An 18,255-nucleotide genomic window follows, 5' to 3' on the forward strand; every position below is an offset into this window, starting at 1 on the left:
AATCCCCATTTTTCAGCCAGTTTAGCAACGCAGTATGTCAACACCGAGGACAACAAACAAAGAGATAAATAAAGCAGATGGAATCACTAAAAAGAAGTGTCATACCAGCAGTCACCCTCCTGCAGGTTGAAAATTCATTTCAGAATGAGATTTTTCATTTACTGGGCAAGGCTCATGCCTCTATTCATGAAAATGTTTGTGAACTTCCCAGTAACACTGTCTTCTTTTATGCATGTACGTGCTAGTCATGTATTTTGTATGTTTCTTGTAGTAATGTTAAATACTCAATGCTGCCCTTATTTCTTATGGTACATAAACAGTTGCGTACATGGTAATGCAGAAAGTTTTACCAGAATTATTACTACTTGTATATATAGCTAATAATTAACTAGAAATGACTTGTAATATTTCATGTATCCATAATTATGTTCACGAAAAAAAAAAAAATCTTTCCAGGTTTACTCAAGTTGGTCGCTCATTTTTTACACCACCAAAACAAGTTTTCCCACTAGGAAATGGAATGCATATGTGGTTGGGATTTTATCAAAGTGTTATCCTTGGTTGGAAACCATTTTTGAATGTTGATGGTATGTATTTATTGACCTATGTGACTGCTTTGACTCCCACACTTTTTTGTATTCTGTGACGTTATAGTTAAATAATCTGAGCAAAATCATCAGTTTGTTTTGTTGATGTATCAATAATGTTTGCTCAGTGAATTTTTAGTGTGTTTGAGTGCATACCCTGAAATTTCAAAAGTTTTGTGTTTCCTCTGTTTTGTGTGTAACTCATGATACTGTCACTTCATGCTAGAGCATTTACTCAAATTACTGTCATTTGTGTAAGGACAGGAATTCTATACGTTATTCCCTACAGTAAATGATACTATCAAAAGCTAAAGCAACACTCACCAATATTGGTAACTTATGGATAACACAAAAGCTAGGCAACAAAAGTGTATTCCAGCAGTAGCTGAAGTTATTAAATATGTATGTTGCTTGGGTAATCAATGCAAAAAGCTCTGCAAGTATTAATGGTAGCCTTATTGGCAACAGTTACATTAGCTGCCTGTGCAGTTGTATTATTATTATTATTATTATTAGTATCTCGGTATTGCAAGTTGAGAAAGCAAAAATAATTTAGATCATATTCTGAAGCTAATCAACTCCATTAACTTGAAATCAAGGATATTTTGCAGCTCATCAGAGAATGTAAAAACAAAAAAATCCGCTGGATGGGATGAAATTTCTCCATTTTTACTTAAACAGTGCGAAAACAATCTAGCTTATCCTTTGGTGCATCTAATAAATAGTGTCTTAAAAGAAGGAGTGTTCCCTGACATACTAAAATTAGCCATTGTTAAACCTCTCTACGAAAAAGATGATAAACAACTAGTAGAAAATTGCAGACCACTCGCCTTAACTTCCGTTTTTAGCAAGATAATTGAAAAAATTTTCAGCATGGTTTCAGAAGTGGCCATAGCACCATGACTGCAACACTTCAATTTATACTGAAAGCTCGTGACAAAATTGATGAAGGCATGCAAGTAGCTGGAGTTTTCCTAGACCTATCAAAGGCTTTTGATAGGGTTGATCATAAGGTACTTCTGTCAAAACTGGCCAGAGATGGCATAAGTGGAAAATTATAGCACCTCATCACATCATATTTAAAGTTATACATCAAAAGTCAGGAGTATTAAATTTGGTGTGCCTCAGGGATCGATAATTGGTCCCTTCCTTTTTATATGTTATGCCAATGACTTCCCAAAGATAGTAAAAAATGATACCTTCATTACAATGTATGCAGATGACACTTCAGGCCTTTGTTGGGGGAATGATATTCTTAATCCCAGCATAGCAGTAAAAAAAAAAAATTTAGATATTGCAAAGGAAAAGTTTGAAAATGACAATCTAAAAGTCAACTTACAAAAAACAAATATAATCCCCGTCAATGTTGGTGATTTGCAAACTTGTATTGATTCCCAAGATAGTAATATCGTAGGGAAAATCTGCAGTGAATGTAAATTCCTAGGTATATGCATAGATAGCAAACTACTATGGACACAACAAATTGACAATGTGTGTGCAAGGCTATCATCTAGCCTGTATGTTTTAATAAGAATAGCTCCATACGTTAATTCCCAAACAATGAGGATGATGTATTTTGGTTTAATACATCCAATTCTAGCATATGGTCTTGCACTTCCAAAACTCATGTAGACCGAATATTTAAACTCCAGAAAAGAGCCTTGAGAATATTAGGCAAAAAAGATGCTAGAACATTATGTAAGGAATTGTTTATAGAATTTAAAATTCTGACTATCTATTCAATATATATGTTTGAAACAATAGTATTAACTGTAGAAGATAAGAAATATACCTGTCGTGATGCAGAAATTCATGGTCACAATACTAGACAAGTACAAAATTACCATATGATACACAGATACACAGAAGACTGGAAAAACTGCAAACAGTCAATATATTAATGGAGCAAAATATACAATGCACTGCCAAATGAACTGAAGGTAATAACTGGAGAGACATTCAAGAAACATCTAAAATTGTGACTCATTGAGGAGTGCTTCTATAGCCTACTGTAGAAACTAAAATCTAAAGTATTATTATGTCAAATAATTTGGACTACATTCTCAAGTTCCCATTATAAAGTAAAATTAGATTGTATACTGTTGTATTGTACTACCAATTGCTATGCATGTAATTACATGTTTCACGCAAATAAATTACAAATTAGCTGTTTATATGCTTACGGGCCTTGTTTGACAAGGATGGAACAGATAGTTGGCTGTGTCCTTGCAGTAGGAACCATTGTGATATTTGCCTGAAGTAATTTAGGGAAATCATGGTAAACCTACATGAGGATAGCTGGATGTAGATCATAGCCTCCACCCTCCTGAATGTAACGCCAGTCTGTTTAAAACAATGGGACATGATTCAGTTTATCCCTAGTACACAATACTATTTTACAAAGAAGTTATCTAATAATGTTAACAGCTAAGTGCTACACTGTTCCTGTGAAAAACTTAATCAGTATCACTCTATGAAAAGTGAGATGTTTAACTAAGGTGTTAATAATATATATATCGCATAGCTTTGTGAATGAGGTTTGTTTAGAAGGGAAAAAACACAATTGAAAGTAATGGTACATGAAATGAAATATGTTTTGTTATCATCATTGTTGTTTATAGCTGTTAAATTTTTTCCAAACCCCTGCTCTGTGTTACTTGAGTAATGGATGTGTAGTTTAACAAGTACTTTTTAACGACTTTTTAAATAAGTTTGTTTTAGTAACCTACAATAGTATGAAAAGGATTATTGTTGCTCCCCTCATGAACCATGGAACTTGCAACTTGGTGGGGAGGCTTGCAGCCTCAGAGATACAAATGGCCATACTGTAGGTGCAACCACAACAGAGGGGTATCTGTTGATTTGATTGATTTGATTTGATTTATTTCGTGTTCCATAGGTCCAACTGTGTTGGATACACAAGGACGTGGAACGAGTCAGTTTTTTACAAATACAATCTGATAATCTTATAGCATATACAGAAATTTGAGTACATAATTATATAAAAATTTATACAGTAAATTCTTTGGACAGCAATATAGAAAAAGAAAATACATATTTTCTTAGAATCAATAAAACACTACAGAAAACAGATACGGAGCACACACAGTTACAGAGCTCAGGTTAAATAAAATTCATAGTGGCATTATGTCAACTTGTATTATATAATATTAAAATATTACAATTTATTTAGTTAAAAATTCATCTAGACTGTAAAAAGCTTTTTCTAGCAAAAATATTTTTAGAGCTTTCTTAAACTCACTATTGTTGTGAATCTTTGTCTTTATTTCGGGAGGAAGAGCATTGAAGAGTTTTGCTCCAGTGTAGTGGACACCCTTTTGTGCCAGGCTCAAATTTCTGAGTTCACTGTGTATGTCATTCTTCCTCCGTGTGTTATGCTCATGATAGTTACCGTTTGTTTGAAATATATCTATATTTTTACAAACAAAACACATGAGAGAAAAAATATATTGGCATGCAGTTGTGTATATTTTAAGATTACGAAAACTATTTCTACAAGAGTCTCTTGGGCGCAATCCACATATAATTCTTAAAGCTCGCTTCTGTGCAATGAACACTTTCCTTGCTAATGGCTGGTTGCCCCAAAAAATAATTCCGTACTCAATGAGACAATGAAAATAGCCGTAATATGCCACTTTTGCAGTGTTAGGTTCAACACATGTAGTGACAACCCGTAAAGCATAGGTAGCAGAGCTAAGCCTCTTACAGAGATCAATAATATGTGAAGACCAATTCATTTTCTTGTCAATGTGCACTCCAAGAAATTTTGTTGTTTCCGTTCTAACTATTGGTTGATTACCACATGTCACACTTATCTCTCTCTCTTTTTCTGTTTTTGTACAGAATTGAATAAAGCTGGTCTTGCTGGAATTTAATGAGAGACCATTCACCTTGAACCAATTAACCACATCTGAGAGTAAGTGATTAATGAGTTCCTCAAGATTGTTGTCTGTTCTACTGCTCATAAAAATTGTGGTATCATCAGCAAATAATGTAAATTTACACGGCAGGCTTGTACATAATGGTAGATCGTTTATAAAAATCAGGAATAATAGTGGCCCAAGAATTGAGCCCTGGGGCACTCCACATGTAATGGAACTCCATTCAGAATCTGAGGAAGTGTCACATACTCCACCCGAGCTATTCAACACAACTTTTTGTTTTCTGTCTTGGAGGTACGACTGTAGCCAGTTGCCCGCAACACCACTTATTCCTACTAATTTTGCTTTTTGCAAGAGAATCTGGTGGTCAACACAGTCAAACGCTTTGGATAAATCACAGAAGACACCAAGTGCTAGCATTTTTTCATTAAGAGTTTCTAGGACTTCATTTGCAAGTGCGTAAACTGCATCTTCTGTTGAATGGCCCTTTTGAAAGCCAAACTGGCTCTTACTGAGAACTTCGTTCTTCATGAGATGATCAGTAATTCTTACATGTATTAGCTTTTCTAGAATTTTGGAGAAAGCTGTCAGCAAAGAGATAGGTCGATAGTTAGTTAGTTCATCTTTATCACCCTTTTTGTACAGGGGCTTCACAATGGCATACTTGAGTCTACTGGGAACAACACCTTTCTGAAAGGAAGCATTGAAAATATGACAGAGAATGTCCCTTATCCACACACAAGAATATTTCAATAAATTACTAGATATATTATCAACCCCTGCAGAATTCGTACTTTTTAGAGACATGATGATTTTTTGAATTTCTTCTACAGTGACAGGATTAAGGTGCATTACTGAAATTGTGTTTGAATATACGGCTTGACAAAGATTTACAGCTTCATCAACATCGGGCTTGCAACCAATCTGTTGAGTTACTGATAGGAAGTATTTATTAAAAATCTCAGCCACCGTTTTGGGGTTATCTACTAGGATACCTTCATATCTGATATTATTTATATCTTCTTTACTTGTTGTATCTCTTCCTGTTTCTTTTTTTACAATGCTCCAAATTGCTTTTATTTTATTGTTAGAATTATCTATTTTCTTCTCATAATAAAGGGCTTTTGATTTCTGTATTAGTTTCTTCAAAATTTTACAGTATATTCTATAGTGTTCCCATTTTTCTACATCTTTACAGAATCTTATTGCAGCATGTTTCCCTTTTGGTTTTACATGACTGTTTTATACCTTTTGTAATCCAAGGCTTGCTTACAGAATTGGAAGCCCTGTTTCTGACCCATTTCTTGGGAAATATTTCTTCAAAAAGAGCACAGAATTCATTTATAAAACAGTTAAATTTAGTATCAACATCATCATGGCTATATACTAAAGACCAATCCATTTGCTGCAACCTGTGGTTGAAAGTTCCTTTCGCCTCTTCATTAATTACTCTTATGAATTTCCATCGAGGAAATTCTTTTTTGAACAGATTAACGTCATAAATAGTGATAATTTGTCCATCATGATCTGAAAGGCCACTTATAACCTGCCTGACAATATAATTCTGATGTCTATTTACATCTAAAAAAATGTTGTCTATCATAGTTTGGCACTCGGATGTAATTCTTGTTGGGAAGTTTATTACTGATGTCAGATTGTGTAAGGTCATCACAATCTCAAAGTCTATTTTATTCTTATTTTCTGTCAAAAAGTTTATATTGAAATCACCTAATACTACAATATCCTTCGCTTTTGAAAGTAACCATGACAGTAGGAGTTCCATTGAATGCAGAAAAGTTTTTATGTCACCTGAAGGAGCCCTGTAGACAGCCAACACTATTATTGGGTATAATTTAGTTGTTATTTCTGTGGCACATGCCTCAAATTGTTGTTCTACACAATATTTCTTAATATCTATAGCTTTGTATGCTACACTATCCTTAACATAAATTGCTACTCCACCTTTATCTTTACTTTCCCTACAGTAGTATGTTACTAAAGTATAACTTACTATAGATGGCAAGGCACATTTATCAGTAACATGGTGCTCAGTTAAGCACAAAATCGCTCAGTTAAGCACAAAATCTGGGCATTATTTATACTGTCCTTTTCACTAATGTTAATAAGGAGTTGATCTGTTTTGTTTAAGAGGCCCCTTATGTTTTGATGAAAGAACGAGATGCCTTCCTCTTGCTTTTTCATTTTATTAGTGCTGTTACCTGACTGAGAATCCATTGGAGTCTGCCTTGAGACAGGAGAGAGGAGACACCTGACACTACCTACTGTTGTCCCTTCTTTTTCTTCAGGCCCACACATAAAAAATCGTTGAGATGAGGAGGCTCAGCATTTCTTCTGTCCAACAGCCTTCTATTTGTTGTTGTTGATGGTGGTGCTGTTTCTGACACTTCAAATGTTGGTTCTACCACTACTGCTGTGTTTCCTTGTGAACTTGGAGTCTTCTCGTTTTTGTTATTTTCGTCTAAAATAATACTTGGCTGATGAGGAACAGTAGTTCTTTTGTTGTTGAAATCGATGTCCACTGTTCTTTCTGTTAAAATTTGGTCTTTTTTTACATGTTTTGCTGCTGCTGATGAAGTTTCTAATGAATTTTTTTGAAGTGTTTTCGTTATGGAGTCAGGCGATGGCAATGCAATTATCGTTTTGGTTTTGAATTTATTTTGATGGTTTTTTATTACCCTGGTTATCAGGCTTGTCAGATATTCTTTCCCCAAGCCATTCAGGTGAAGTCCGTGTTGCGTGTGGAATCCACGTCCAATACTGCTTATATCAACGCATTTCACGTTTTTAAAATGTCTGCAGATTTTTGCAAACTGACTGTTGGCACTTTCTATTTCCCTGTTAACACATGACCATCTTACAAGATCATAGCGATGCGGAATATTGACAAGTATTACGTTAGTGTGAGTGAGGTTCCTCAGACATTGTTTAAGATCGCGCGTTGCACTCGCTGTTTCATTTTTGTAGACATCGTTTGCGCCTCCCATAAGTACAACGAAGTCTTTATCATGCAGATTTTTTGCCTCTGCGGATTCGGCCATTTTTTTTAATTTCGCTAAGTGGGGCTCCCGGTTTCACTATACCACACGAAAATGTTTTAGTTGTTTCTTTTAGTTTACTCGGAAGTCCACGACCATGGCTGTCTGAAAACACAAACAGTTTCCTGTTATTGGAGTTCACAATATGCGAATCGTTTTGTATTGTTTTACTACACACTTCGCACAAATTTTGGTTGGCACATTTATATTGACCTCCTTCACAGTTGATTGCGTCAGTAAATTTTCTTCTCTTACCTTATTCCCCAAAGTGTCTTTTTGCTTTTCCCATCGTTCATGCGAACTGTAAGTTGCATTTTCACTATTGGCGATCGAAAGTACTTGAAATGTGTTTTTGTGCACAAAGCTTGCGTAACTTTCGCAGGTTTTCCAAATTTGCACTTTGGACTTGCACTTTACATTAGACCACTTTACATTAGACCACTTTTCCGCAACGGACGAACTATCTCGCACAAGTTTTAGCGTGTTCAGTTCACTATTTTCTTGTATTTTCGAAATGTCCGTTTTCAAACTGCCGATTATGAACTGTAAGCTCGTTATGCGTTCATTCAGTTTCTTGATTTCGTCTTTACAATTTTCACACGATTTCTTTTTTACGGCAAAATTTAAGTTTTTCTGGAAGGACACTTGCTTAACTTTTACTGTAGCCGCCATCTTGGAAATGAGAAAGGGCACACAAATGTGTGGTTCCTGAAGAGGTGCAGCAGCTTTTTCAGTATTTGCAGGGGCAATATTGTGGAGGATTGACTAATCTGGCCTTGTAACATTAACCAAAACGACCTTGCTGTGCTGGTACTGTGAGTGGCTGAAAGCAAGGGAATGCAGCCCTGCTGTATGGTTACGTGATGATGGCATCTTCTTAGGTAAAATATTCCGGAGGTAAAATAGTCCCCCATTCAGAACTCTGGGCGGGGACTACTCAGGAAGGTGCCGTTATCAGGAGAAACAAACATGGGTGTTCTACAGATTGAAGCCTGGAATTGTCAGATCCCTTAATTGGACAGGTATGTTAGAAAATTTAAAATGGGAAATGGATAGGTTAAAGTTAGATATAGTGGGAAATAGTGAAGTTCAGTGGCACGAGGAACAGGACTTCTGGCCATGTGAATACAGGGCTATAAATACAAAATCGGATAGGATTAATGCAGGTGTAGGTTTAATAATGAATAAGAAAGTAGGAATCTGGATAAGCTACTATGAACAGCAGAATGAATGCCTTGTTGTAGCCAAGATAGACATGAAGCCCACACCCACAACAATAGTGTAAGTTTATATGACAACTGGTTCTGCAGATGGTGAAGAGGTTGAAGAAGTGTATGATGAGATAAAACAAATTATTCAGATAGGCAAGGGAGACGAAAATTTAATAGTCATGAAGACTGTTTCTTGATAGTAGACAAAGCAAGAGAAGGAAAAATAGGTGAATATGGACTGAAGAAAATGAATGAAAGAGGAAGCTGCCTTGTAGAATTTTGCACAGAGCATAATTTAATCATTCAAAACTTGGTTTAAGAATCATGAAAGAAGGTTGTGTATGTGGAAGTGACCTGGAAACAGTGGAAGGCTTAAGATTGATTATGTAATGGTAAGACAGTGATTTCAGAACCAAATTTTAGATTGTAAGATACACCCAGAGGCAGATGTGGACTCTGACCACAATTTATTGGTTATGAATTATAGATTAAAACTGAAGAAATTGCAGAAAGGTAGGAAATAAAGGAGATGTAACCTGGATAAACTGAAAGAACCATAGGTTTTTGAGAGTTCCAGAGGGAGCATCAGGGAATAATTTACAAGAATAGGGGAAAGGAATACAATGGAAGAAGAATAGGTAGCTTTGAGAGATGAACTAGTGAAGATAGCAAAGGATTAAATGGATAAAAAGATGAGGCCTCATAGAAAACCTTGGGTGACACAAGAGAGATTAAATTTAATTGATGAAAGAAGAAAAAAAAAATGCAGCAAATAAAACAGGCAAAAGAGAATGCAAACATCTAAAAAATGAGATTGGCAGGAAGTGCAAAATGGCTAAGCAGGAATGGCTGGAGGTTAGATGAAAGGATTTAGAAGCATATATTACTAGGGGAAAATAGATACAGCCTACTGGAAAATTAAAGAGGCCTTTGAAGAAAAGAGAACCAACTGTATGAATATTAAGAGCTTGGATGAGAAACCAGTCGTAAGCAAAGAAGGGAAAACTGGAAGATGGAAGGAGTGCATAGAGGCTCTGTTCAAGGGAGATGTACTTGAGGGCAGTGTTATGGAAATTAAGATGAAGATGAGATGGGAAATATGATACTGTGAGAAGAATTTGACAGAGTACTGAAAGACGTAAGTAGAAACAAGACCCTGGGAGTAGACGACATACTTTTAGAACAAGTGATAGCCTTGGGAGAGCCAGCCATGAGCAAACTCTTCCATATTGTGAGCAAGATGTATGAAACAAGTGATATACCCTCAAATTAAATAATAATAATAATAATAGTTCCAAGCAAGCATGTGCTGACAGGTGTGGATATTATTGAACTATTAATTTAATAAATCCACATTGCAAAATACTAACATGAATTCTTTACAGAAGAGTGGAAAAACGGTAGAAGCCAACCTTGGGGAATATCAGTTTGAATTCTGGAGAAATGCAGGAAAATGTGAGGCAATGCTGACCGTATGACATATCTTAGAAGATAGGTTAAGGAAAGGCCAACCTTCATGTATAGCATTTGTGGACTTCGAGAAAGCTTTTGACTGGAATAATTTCTTTAAAATTCTGAGGGTAGCAGAGGGAAAATACAGGAATGATAGGCTATTGACAGTGTGTACAGAAACCAGACACCAGTTATAAGAATCGACGGGCATGAAAGGGAAGCAGTAGTTGACAAGGTTGTAGCCTATCCCCAATGTTATTCAGACTGTACATTGAGCAAGCAATAAAAGAAACAAAAGAAAAATTTGGAGTAAGAATTAAAGACCATGGACAAGAAATGAAAACTTTGAGACTGACCGATAACATCGTAATTTTGTCAGAGACAGCAAAGGGCTTGGAAGAGCAGTTGAATGGAATAGACAGTGCCTTGGAAGAATGATGTGAGATGAACATCAGTGAAAGCAAAAAATGCATAAGGGATTGTTGACAAATTAAATCAGGTGATACTGAAAGAATTAGATTTGGAAACAAGAGACTTACAATAGTAGATGAGTTTTGCTGTTTGGGCAGAGTAGAGAGGATATAAAATGTAGACTGGAGTGGCAAGAAAAACATTTCTGAAGAAGATAAATTTGTTAATATCAAGTGTGTTTTCTGAAAGTATTTGTATGGAGTGTAGCCCTGTATGTAAGTGGAACATGGATGATAAACAGTTTAGACAAGAACAGAATAGAAGCTTTTGAGGTGTGGCTATACAGAAGAATGCTGAAGATTAGATGGGTAGATCATGTAACTATGAGGAAGTATTGAATAGAATTGGGGAAAAAAGAAATTTGTGGCACAACCTGACTAGAAGAAGGGATTGGTTGGGTTGGTAGGACATATTTTGAGACATCAAGGGATTATTAGTTTAGTACTGGAGGGAAATCTGTGGGGGAAAAATCATAGGAGACCAAGAGATGAATACACTGAGCAGATTCAGAAGGATGTAGGTTGCAGTAGTTATGTGGAGATGAAAAGGCTTGCACAGGATAGAGTAGCATGGAGAATTGCATCAAACCAGTCCTCAGACTGAATACAACAATAACAACAACAACAACAACAAATTGTTGCTCACTATAAAAGTGAGAACACACATGCAAGGCACTGAAATTCCCCCAGCTTTTGGAGACAGTGTCTCCTTCTTCTGAAAGAAGGATTGAAGGGAAGACCAGGGCTATGCTCCAGACTGAACGCTGAAAGGCATAATCAGTCTTAAATGATGATGATGATGATGATATAAAAGTGACACATTGAATTGCAGAGAGACACAACAAAAGGACTGTTAAACATCAAGCTTTTGGCCAAGCCTTCTTCAGAAAAGAAAACACACACACACACACACACACACACACACACACACACACACAAATTCACTTTCACAAAAACAGGCACACCTGATGAACACATGACCACTATAAGTCTCCCCGAATACAGGATTTTGAGGACTTTTTCAAACTCTCACCATTCCTTAAGCTAACCAGCCCTTAACCTTTACCCCTGTTCTTCCCTTCAATCCTTCTTTCAGAAGAAGGAGACACTGTCTCCAAAAGCTGGGGGAATTTCAGTGCCTTGCATGTGTGTTCTCCTGCCGCCACTTGGTGATTATTTTTGTTGAAATATTCATTCCTTGAAATTTTGTGCTTGTCACAAGTTCTATAGAGGTGTGATCTACATTTATTTTAACAGTGTCATTTCCCCCTTTAACCTGAAATCTGTGGCATTTATTTTCTTTATTGTAATATCACTTCATTTCATTTTTCCACTGAATTTCAACAACTTGCAGTGTTGTCCCCAGAACTGATCGTGGCCAAATGATTCTGAGGTGAGTGGAAGGACTGAACCAGAGAATTTGAAGGTTCTGTGACAAGCTCATCTGAAACTTCCTGGACTTGCACCATAGGGTTGAGAACTAAAATGGGTCAGGTGTGCACTACACATCAGAGGCTGCTACTCAGGTAGCTGACTATATGTGGGGTGTGCACAAGAGTTTTTTAGATTAGGCAATTCTCCATCCAATCCAGATAACGATAACTGTAAGAAACCACAGAAGTACCAGTATAAGATCGAAAGAAATGCCTCCCACAGGTGAGAGCATTAAAATCCTAATGGTAAACTGCTGAAGGATTCACAACAAAGTGCCAGAATTTGAAGCATTCATGACGAGCAGTGATGCTCACATAATACTTGGTACAGAAAGCTGGTTGAAACAGAAATTGATAGCAGTGAAATTTTTGTGGAAAATAGAAGGGTATATTGAAAGGATAGGGAAAAGGGAAATGAAGGTTGTGTATGTATCGCAGTAAACAAGAAACTCAAAACCGCCGAGATAGAAATTGAAACCACATGTGAAATTGTTTGGGCAAGTTCAGTATCAGGGGTGGGCATATAATGATAAATGGATCCTTCTGTTGTCCACCAGACTCATCTCCTGATGTAACCGAAAGCTTCAGAGAAAACAACAGTTCACTTCTACGTAAGTTCTCCAGTTGTAACATATTCATTGGTGGAGACTTTAATTATCCAACAATTAATTGGGAAATTACAGTTTTGTTAGTGGTGGGTGTAATAAGACATCCCATGAAACATTGCTAAATGGCTTGTCTGAAAACTACTTAGAACCGATGGCTAGGAATCCGACTCAGGATGGAAATATATTGGCTCTAATGTCAACAAATAGACGTGACCTCTTTGAGGATGAGGATGTCCACATCGAAACTGGTATCAGTGACCATGATGAAATTGTGGCAACAGTGATTACCAAAGTACAAAGGACAACTAAAACAAGCAGCAAGGACATATATGTGGTATACTAGATAAAAAATCGGTGTCATATTGAAATGAGAAACTTGAAACCTTCGGCTCAGGGCAGGAGCATGTAGAGGAACTATGGCTCAAGTTTAAAGGAATAGTTAACCATGCACTGGATAGATACGTACCCAGTAGAACAGTTCATAATGGGAGGGATCCTCCATGGTACACAGTCACTGCAAAGAAACTTCTAAAGAAAGAGATATTACAGCATAATACATGTAAAACAAAGCATTGGGCTATAGGTAGAGAGATGCTGAAAGAACACATTTGGCTGTCAAGGGACCAATGCATGATGCCTTTGGCAATTACCATCACAGAATATTGTCAAATGATATTTCACATAAGGCAGTGAAATTCCGGTCATATGTAAAAGCTGTTTAGTGGCACAAAAGTTAGTGTGCAGTCCCTATCAAATGAGACAGGAACTGAAATTGAGAGTAGCAAAGCAAAAGCTGAGCTCCCTTACTCCATTTTCAAAAGTTCCTTTACAAAGGAAAACCCTGGAGAACTGCCCCAATTTAGTCCTCATACCATTGAAAAGATGAATAAAATAATACTGTCAGTGGTGTCAAGAAACAGTTGAATTTGTTAATGGACTCCTTGTCAGATTATATACTGAATTTGTACTTGAGTTAGCCCCTTTTCTAAATATAATCTATCATAGATCCCTCTAACAAAAAACCATGCCCACTTCTTGTAAAAAGGCATAGGTCACATCCGTCTACAAGAAGGATAATAGAAGTGAACCACAATATTACCATCGAATATCCTTGGCATTGATTTGTTGTAGAATCTTAGAATATATTCTGAGCTCAAACATAATGAGGTATGTTGAACAGAATGACCTCCTAAATGCTAACCAGCATGGATTTCCAAAACATTGATCATGTGAAACCCAATTCACACTTTTCTCATATGACATACTGAAAGCTTTGATCAAGTCAATCAGGTAGATGCAGTATTTCTTGATTTCCAAAAAGCATTTTACTCAGTCCCATATGTATGGTTATTGTCAAAATTACAATCATATCGGATATCAAATGAAACTTGTGACTGATTGGAGGACTTTGTGGTAGGGAGGTCACAACATGTTATGAAAGACATCTTCAGATGTAGAAGTAACTTGGGATGTGCCCCAGGGAAGTGTGTTGGGACTGTTGCTGTTCATGTTGTGTATTAATGACATTGCAGACAATATTAATAGTAAAATCAGGGTTTTTCAGAAGATGCCATTATCTGTAATGAAGTACTATCTGAAAGAAACTGCATAAATATTCAATCAGATCCTGATAAGCTAAGTGGTGCAGGGGTTGGCTATTTGCTTTAAATGTTCAGAAATGTAAAATTGTGCACTTGACAAAATGAAAAACAATGCTGTGTCCAATGACTATAATGTCAGTGAGTCACTGTTGAAATTGGGAACTGATACAATTTGTAAGGATATGAAATGAAATGATCACATAGGTCCAGTCATGGATACAGCAGGTGGTAGACTTCAGTTTGTTGGTAGAATACTGGAAAAGTACAATCAGTCTACAAAGGCGACTGCTTACAAATCACTCGTGCATGTGACCAATTCTAGAATATTGTTCAAATGTGTGGGACCAGTACCAAATAGGACTAACAGGGGATATTGAATGTATACAGAGAAGGACAGCACAAATCGTCACAGGTGCGGTTGATCCATGGAAAACTGCCACAGAGATACTAAAGGAACTGAACATGAAGATTCTTGAAGACAGACGTAAACTATCTTGAGAAAATCTATTAACAAAGTTTCAAGAACTGGCTGTGATGAATTGAGGAATATACTACAATCCCCTACATATCACTCACATTGGCATTGTAAGGATAAGATCAGAATAATTACTGCCCACACAGAGTCATTCAAACAATCATTCTTCCTATGCTCCATATGCGAATGGCTGTAGGTTTTCATGCACTGGTATGTCAAATGTTTGTGGAGTGCATTTGAACACCTTGTATGGGCCAGAATAAGGGGGTTGCAGAGGTGCTTGTATGAAATCATCCTTAATAATTGATACAATGGTACATACCCTCTGCCATGCATCTCACAGTGGTTTACAGAGTATAGATGTAGATGTGAATGTAGAAGTACAGACCTGTTTCACTAACTTGAGCTTCACTTTTCTGTTTTGAGTGGAGTCCATGCCTAGGGTGTTCTTCACGCTTCGACATTTTACTTTTGCCTTGTAGGTCCATTTAATTAATTTTTTTACAGTTTCTGTAGCTCAAAGTTGTGGTTCTCAATCTATCTGTTAACATACCATCACTGAGGGAGATCATGTCACACTCGTACTTTTATTAAGGGGCATATGTGTTATGCATGACATAATCTTGTGATGGCTACATCATTTTTAGAGGAAGATTAACTGCGACATGAGGTTGCCTGAAAATGCGGCATATCCAGGATGTCGTTTTTGGGTGCAGTTTAATGCAGTGTTTGGAACTTGTAAAAATTTTCCCACCAGTATATGCTTAAAAGATGATGACATACGGATAGAAGTCGACAATACTGAATTCTTGGGATTACAGTTTGATAATACATTCAAATGGGAGGAGCACACCACAGAACTGCTGAAGCGCTTAAACAAATCACTATTTGCAGTGCGAATGTTGTCAGACTGTGACAAAGCAAGCTGGGATAATTTTAATTACCCTCTAGTTTTGCCATCTGCCTCCTTAAATTCGTTTTGTTACTTTTAACTATTTACCATTAACATGTTGTTGTTGTGGTCTTCAGTCCTGAGACTGGTTTGATGCAGCTCTCCATGCTACTCTATCCTGTGCAAGCTTTTTCATTTCCCAGTACCTACTGCAACCTACATCCTTCTGAATCTGCTTAGTGTATTCATCTCTTGGTCTCCCTCTACGATTTTTACCCTCCACGCTGCCCTCCAATACTAAATTGGTGATCCCTTGATGCCTCAGAACATGTCCTACCAACCGATCCCTTCTTCTGGTCAAGTTGTGCCACAAACTTCTCTTCTCCCCAATCCTATTCAATACTTCCTCATTAGTTACGTGATCTACCCATCTAATCTTCAGCATTCTTCTGTAGCACCACATTTCGAAAGCTTCTATTCTCTTCTTGTCCAAACTATTTATCGTCCATGTTTCACTTCCATACATGGCTACACTCCATACGAATACTTTCAGAAATGACTTCCTGACACTTAAATCAATACTGGATGTTAACAAATTTCTCTTCTTCAGAAACGCTTTCCTTGCCATTGCCAGCCTACATTTTATATCCTCTCTACTTCGACCATCATCAGTTATTTTGCTCCCCAAATAGCAAAACTCCTTTACTACTTTAAGTGCCTGATTTCCTAATCTAATTCCCTCAGCATCACCCGACTTAATTAGACTACATTCCATTATCCTTGTTTTGCTTTTGTTGATGTTCATCTTATATCCTCCTTTCAAGACACTGTCCATTCCATTCAACTGCTCTTCCAAGTCCTTTGCTGTCTCTGACAGAATTACAATGTCATCGGCGAACCTCAAAGTTTTTATTTCTTCTCCATGAATTTTAATACCTACTCCGAATTTTTCTTTTGTTTCCTTTACTGCTTGCTCAATATACAGATTGAACAACATCGGGGAGAGGCTACAACCCTGTCTTACTCCCTTCCCAACCACTGCTTCCCTTTCATGTCCCTCGACTCTTATAACTGCCATCTGGTTTCTGTACAAATTGTAAATAGCCTTTCGCTCCCTGTATTTTACCCCTGCCACCTTTAGAATTTGAAAGAGAGTATTCCAGTCAACATTGTCAAAAGCTTTCTCTAAGTCTACAAATGCTAGAAACGTAGGTTTGCCTTTCCTTAATCTTTCTTCTAAGATAAGTCGTAAGGTCAGTATTGCCTCACGTGTTCCAGTGTTTCTACGGAATCCAAACTGATCTTCCCCGAGGTTGGCTTCTACTAGTTTTTCCATTCGTCTGTAAAGAATTCGTGTTAGTATTTTGCAGCTGTGACTTATTAAGCTGATAGTTCGGTAATTTTCACATCTGTCAACACCTGTTTTCTTTGGGATTGGAATTATTATATTCTTCTTGAAGTCTGAGGGTATTTCGCCTGTTTCATACATCTTGCTCACCAGATGGTAGAGTTTTGTCAGGACTGGCTCTCCCACGGCCGTCAGTAGTTCCAATGGAATATTGTCTACTCCGGGGGCCTTGTTTCGACTCAGGTCTTTCAGTGCTCTGTCAAACTCTTCACGCAGTATCGTATCTCCCATTTCATCTTCATCTACATCCTCTTCCATTTCCATAATATTGTCCTCAAGTACATCGCCCTTGTATAGACCCTCTATATACTCCTTCCACCTTTCTGCTTTCCCTTCTTTGCTTAGAACTGGGTTTCCATCTGTGCTCTTGATATTCATACAAGTCGTTCTCTTATCTCCGAAGATCTCTTTAATTTTCTTGTAGGCGGTATCTATCTTACTTCTAGTGAGATAGGCCTCTACATCCTTACATTTGTCCTCTAGCCATCCCTGCTTAGCCATTTTGCACTTCCTGTCGATCTCATTTTTGAGACGTTTGTATTCTTTTTTGCCTGTTTCACTTACTGCATTTTTATATTTTCTCCTTTCATCAATTAAATTCAATATTTCTTTTGTTACCCAAGGATTTCTACTAGCCCTCGTCTTTTTACCTACTTGATCCTCTGCTGCCTTCACTACTTCATCCCTCAAAGCTACCCATTCTTCTTCTACTGTATTTATTTCCCCCATTCCTGTCAATTGCTCCCTTATGCTCTCCCTGAATCTCTGTACAACCTCTGGTTCTTTTAGTTTATCCAGGTCCCATCTCCTTAAATTCCCACCTTTTTGCAGTTTCTTCAGTTTTAATCTACAGGTCATAACCAATAGATTGTGGTCAGAGACCACATCTGCCCCTGGAAATGTCTTACAATTTAAAACCTGGTTCCTAAATCTCTGTCTTACCATTATATAATCTATCTGATACCTTTTAGTATCTCCAGGGTTCTTCCATGTATACAACCTTCTTTCATGATTCTTAAACCAAGTGTTAGTTATGATTATGTTGTGCTCTGTGCAAAATTCGATCAGGCGGCTTCCTCTTTCATTTCTGTCCCCCAATCCATATTCACCTACTATGTTTCCTTCTCTCCCTTTTCCTACACTCGAATTCCAGTCACCCA

The 18,255-nt window shown here is 37.1% G+C and overlaps 1 protein-coding gene across 1 annotated transcript in view; it reads left to right on the forward strand.

Moving 5' to 3' along the window:
* LOC126418826 (protein argonaute-2-like) overlaps window positions 1–18,255 on the forward strand; it is a 341,336-nt gene that overhangs the window by 126,864 nt on the left and 196,217 nt on the right. The window contains exon 8 of the mRNA XM_050085806.1: window positions 457–587. Within this exon, the coding sequence (XP_049941763.1) occupies window positions 457–587 (131 nt within the window). The remainder of the gene's footprint in view (window positions 1–456; window positions 588–18,255) is intronic.

This window comes from Schistocerca serialis, chromosome 9 (assembly GCF_023864345.2).
Source record: "Schistocerca serialis cubense isolate TAMUIC-IGC-003099 chromosome 9, iqSchSeri2.2, whole genome shotgun sequence".
Taxonomy (NCBI): Eukaryota; Metazoa; Arthropoda; class Insecta; order Orthoptera; family Acrididae; genus Schistocerca; species Schistocerca serialis.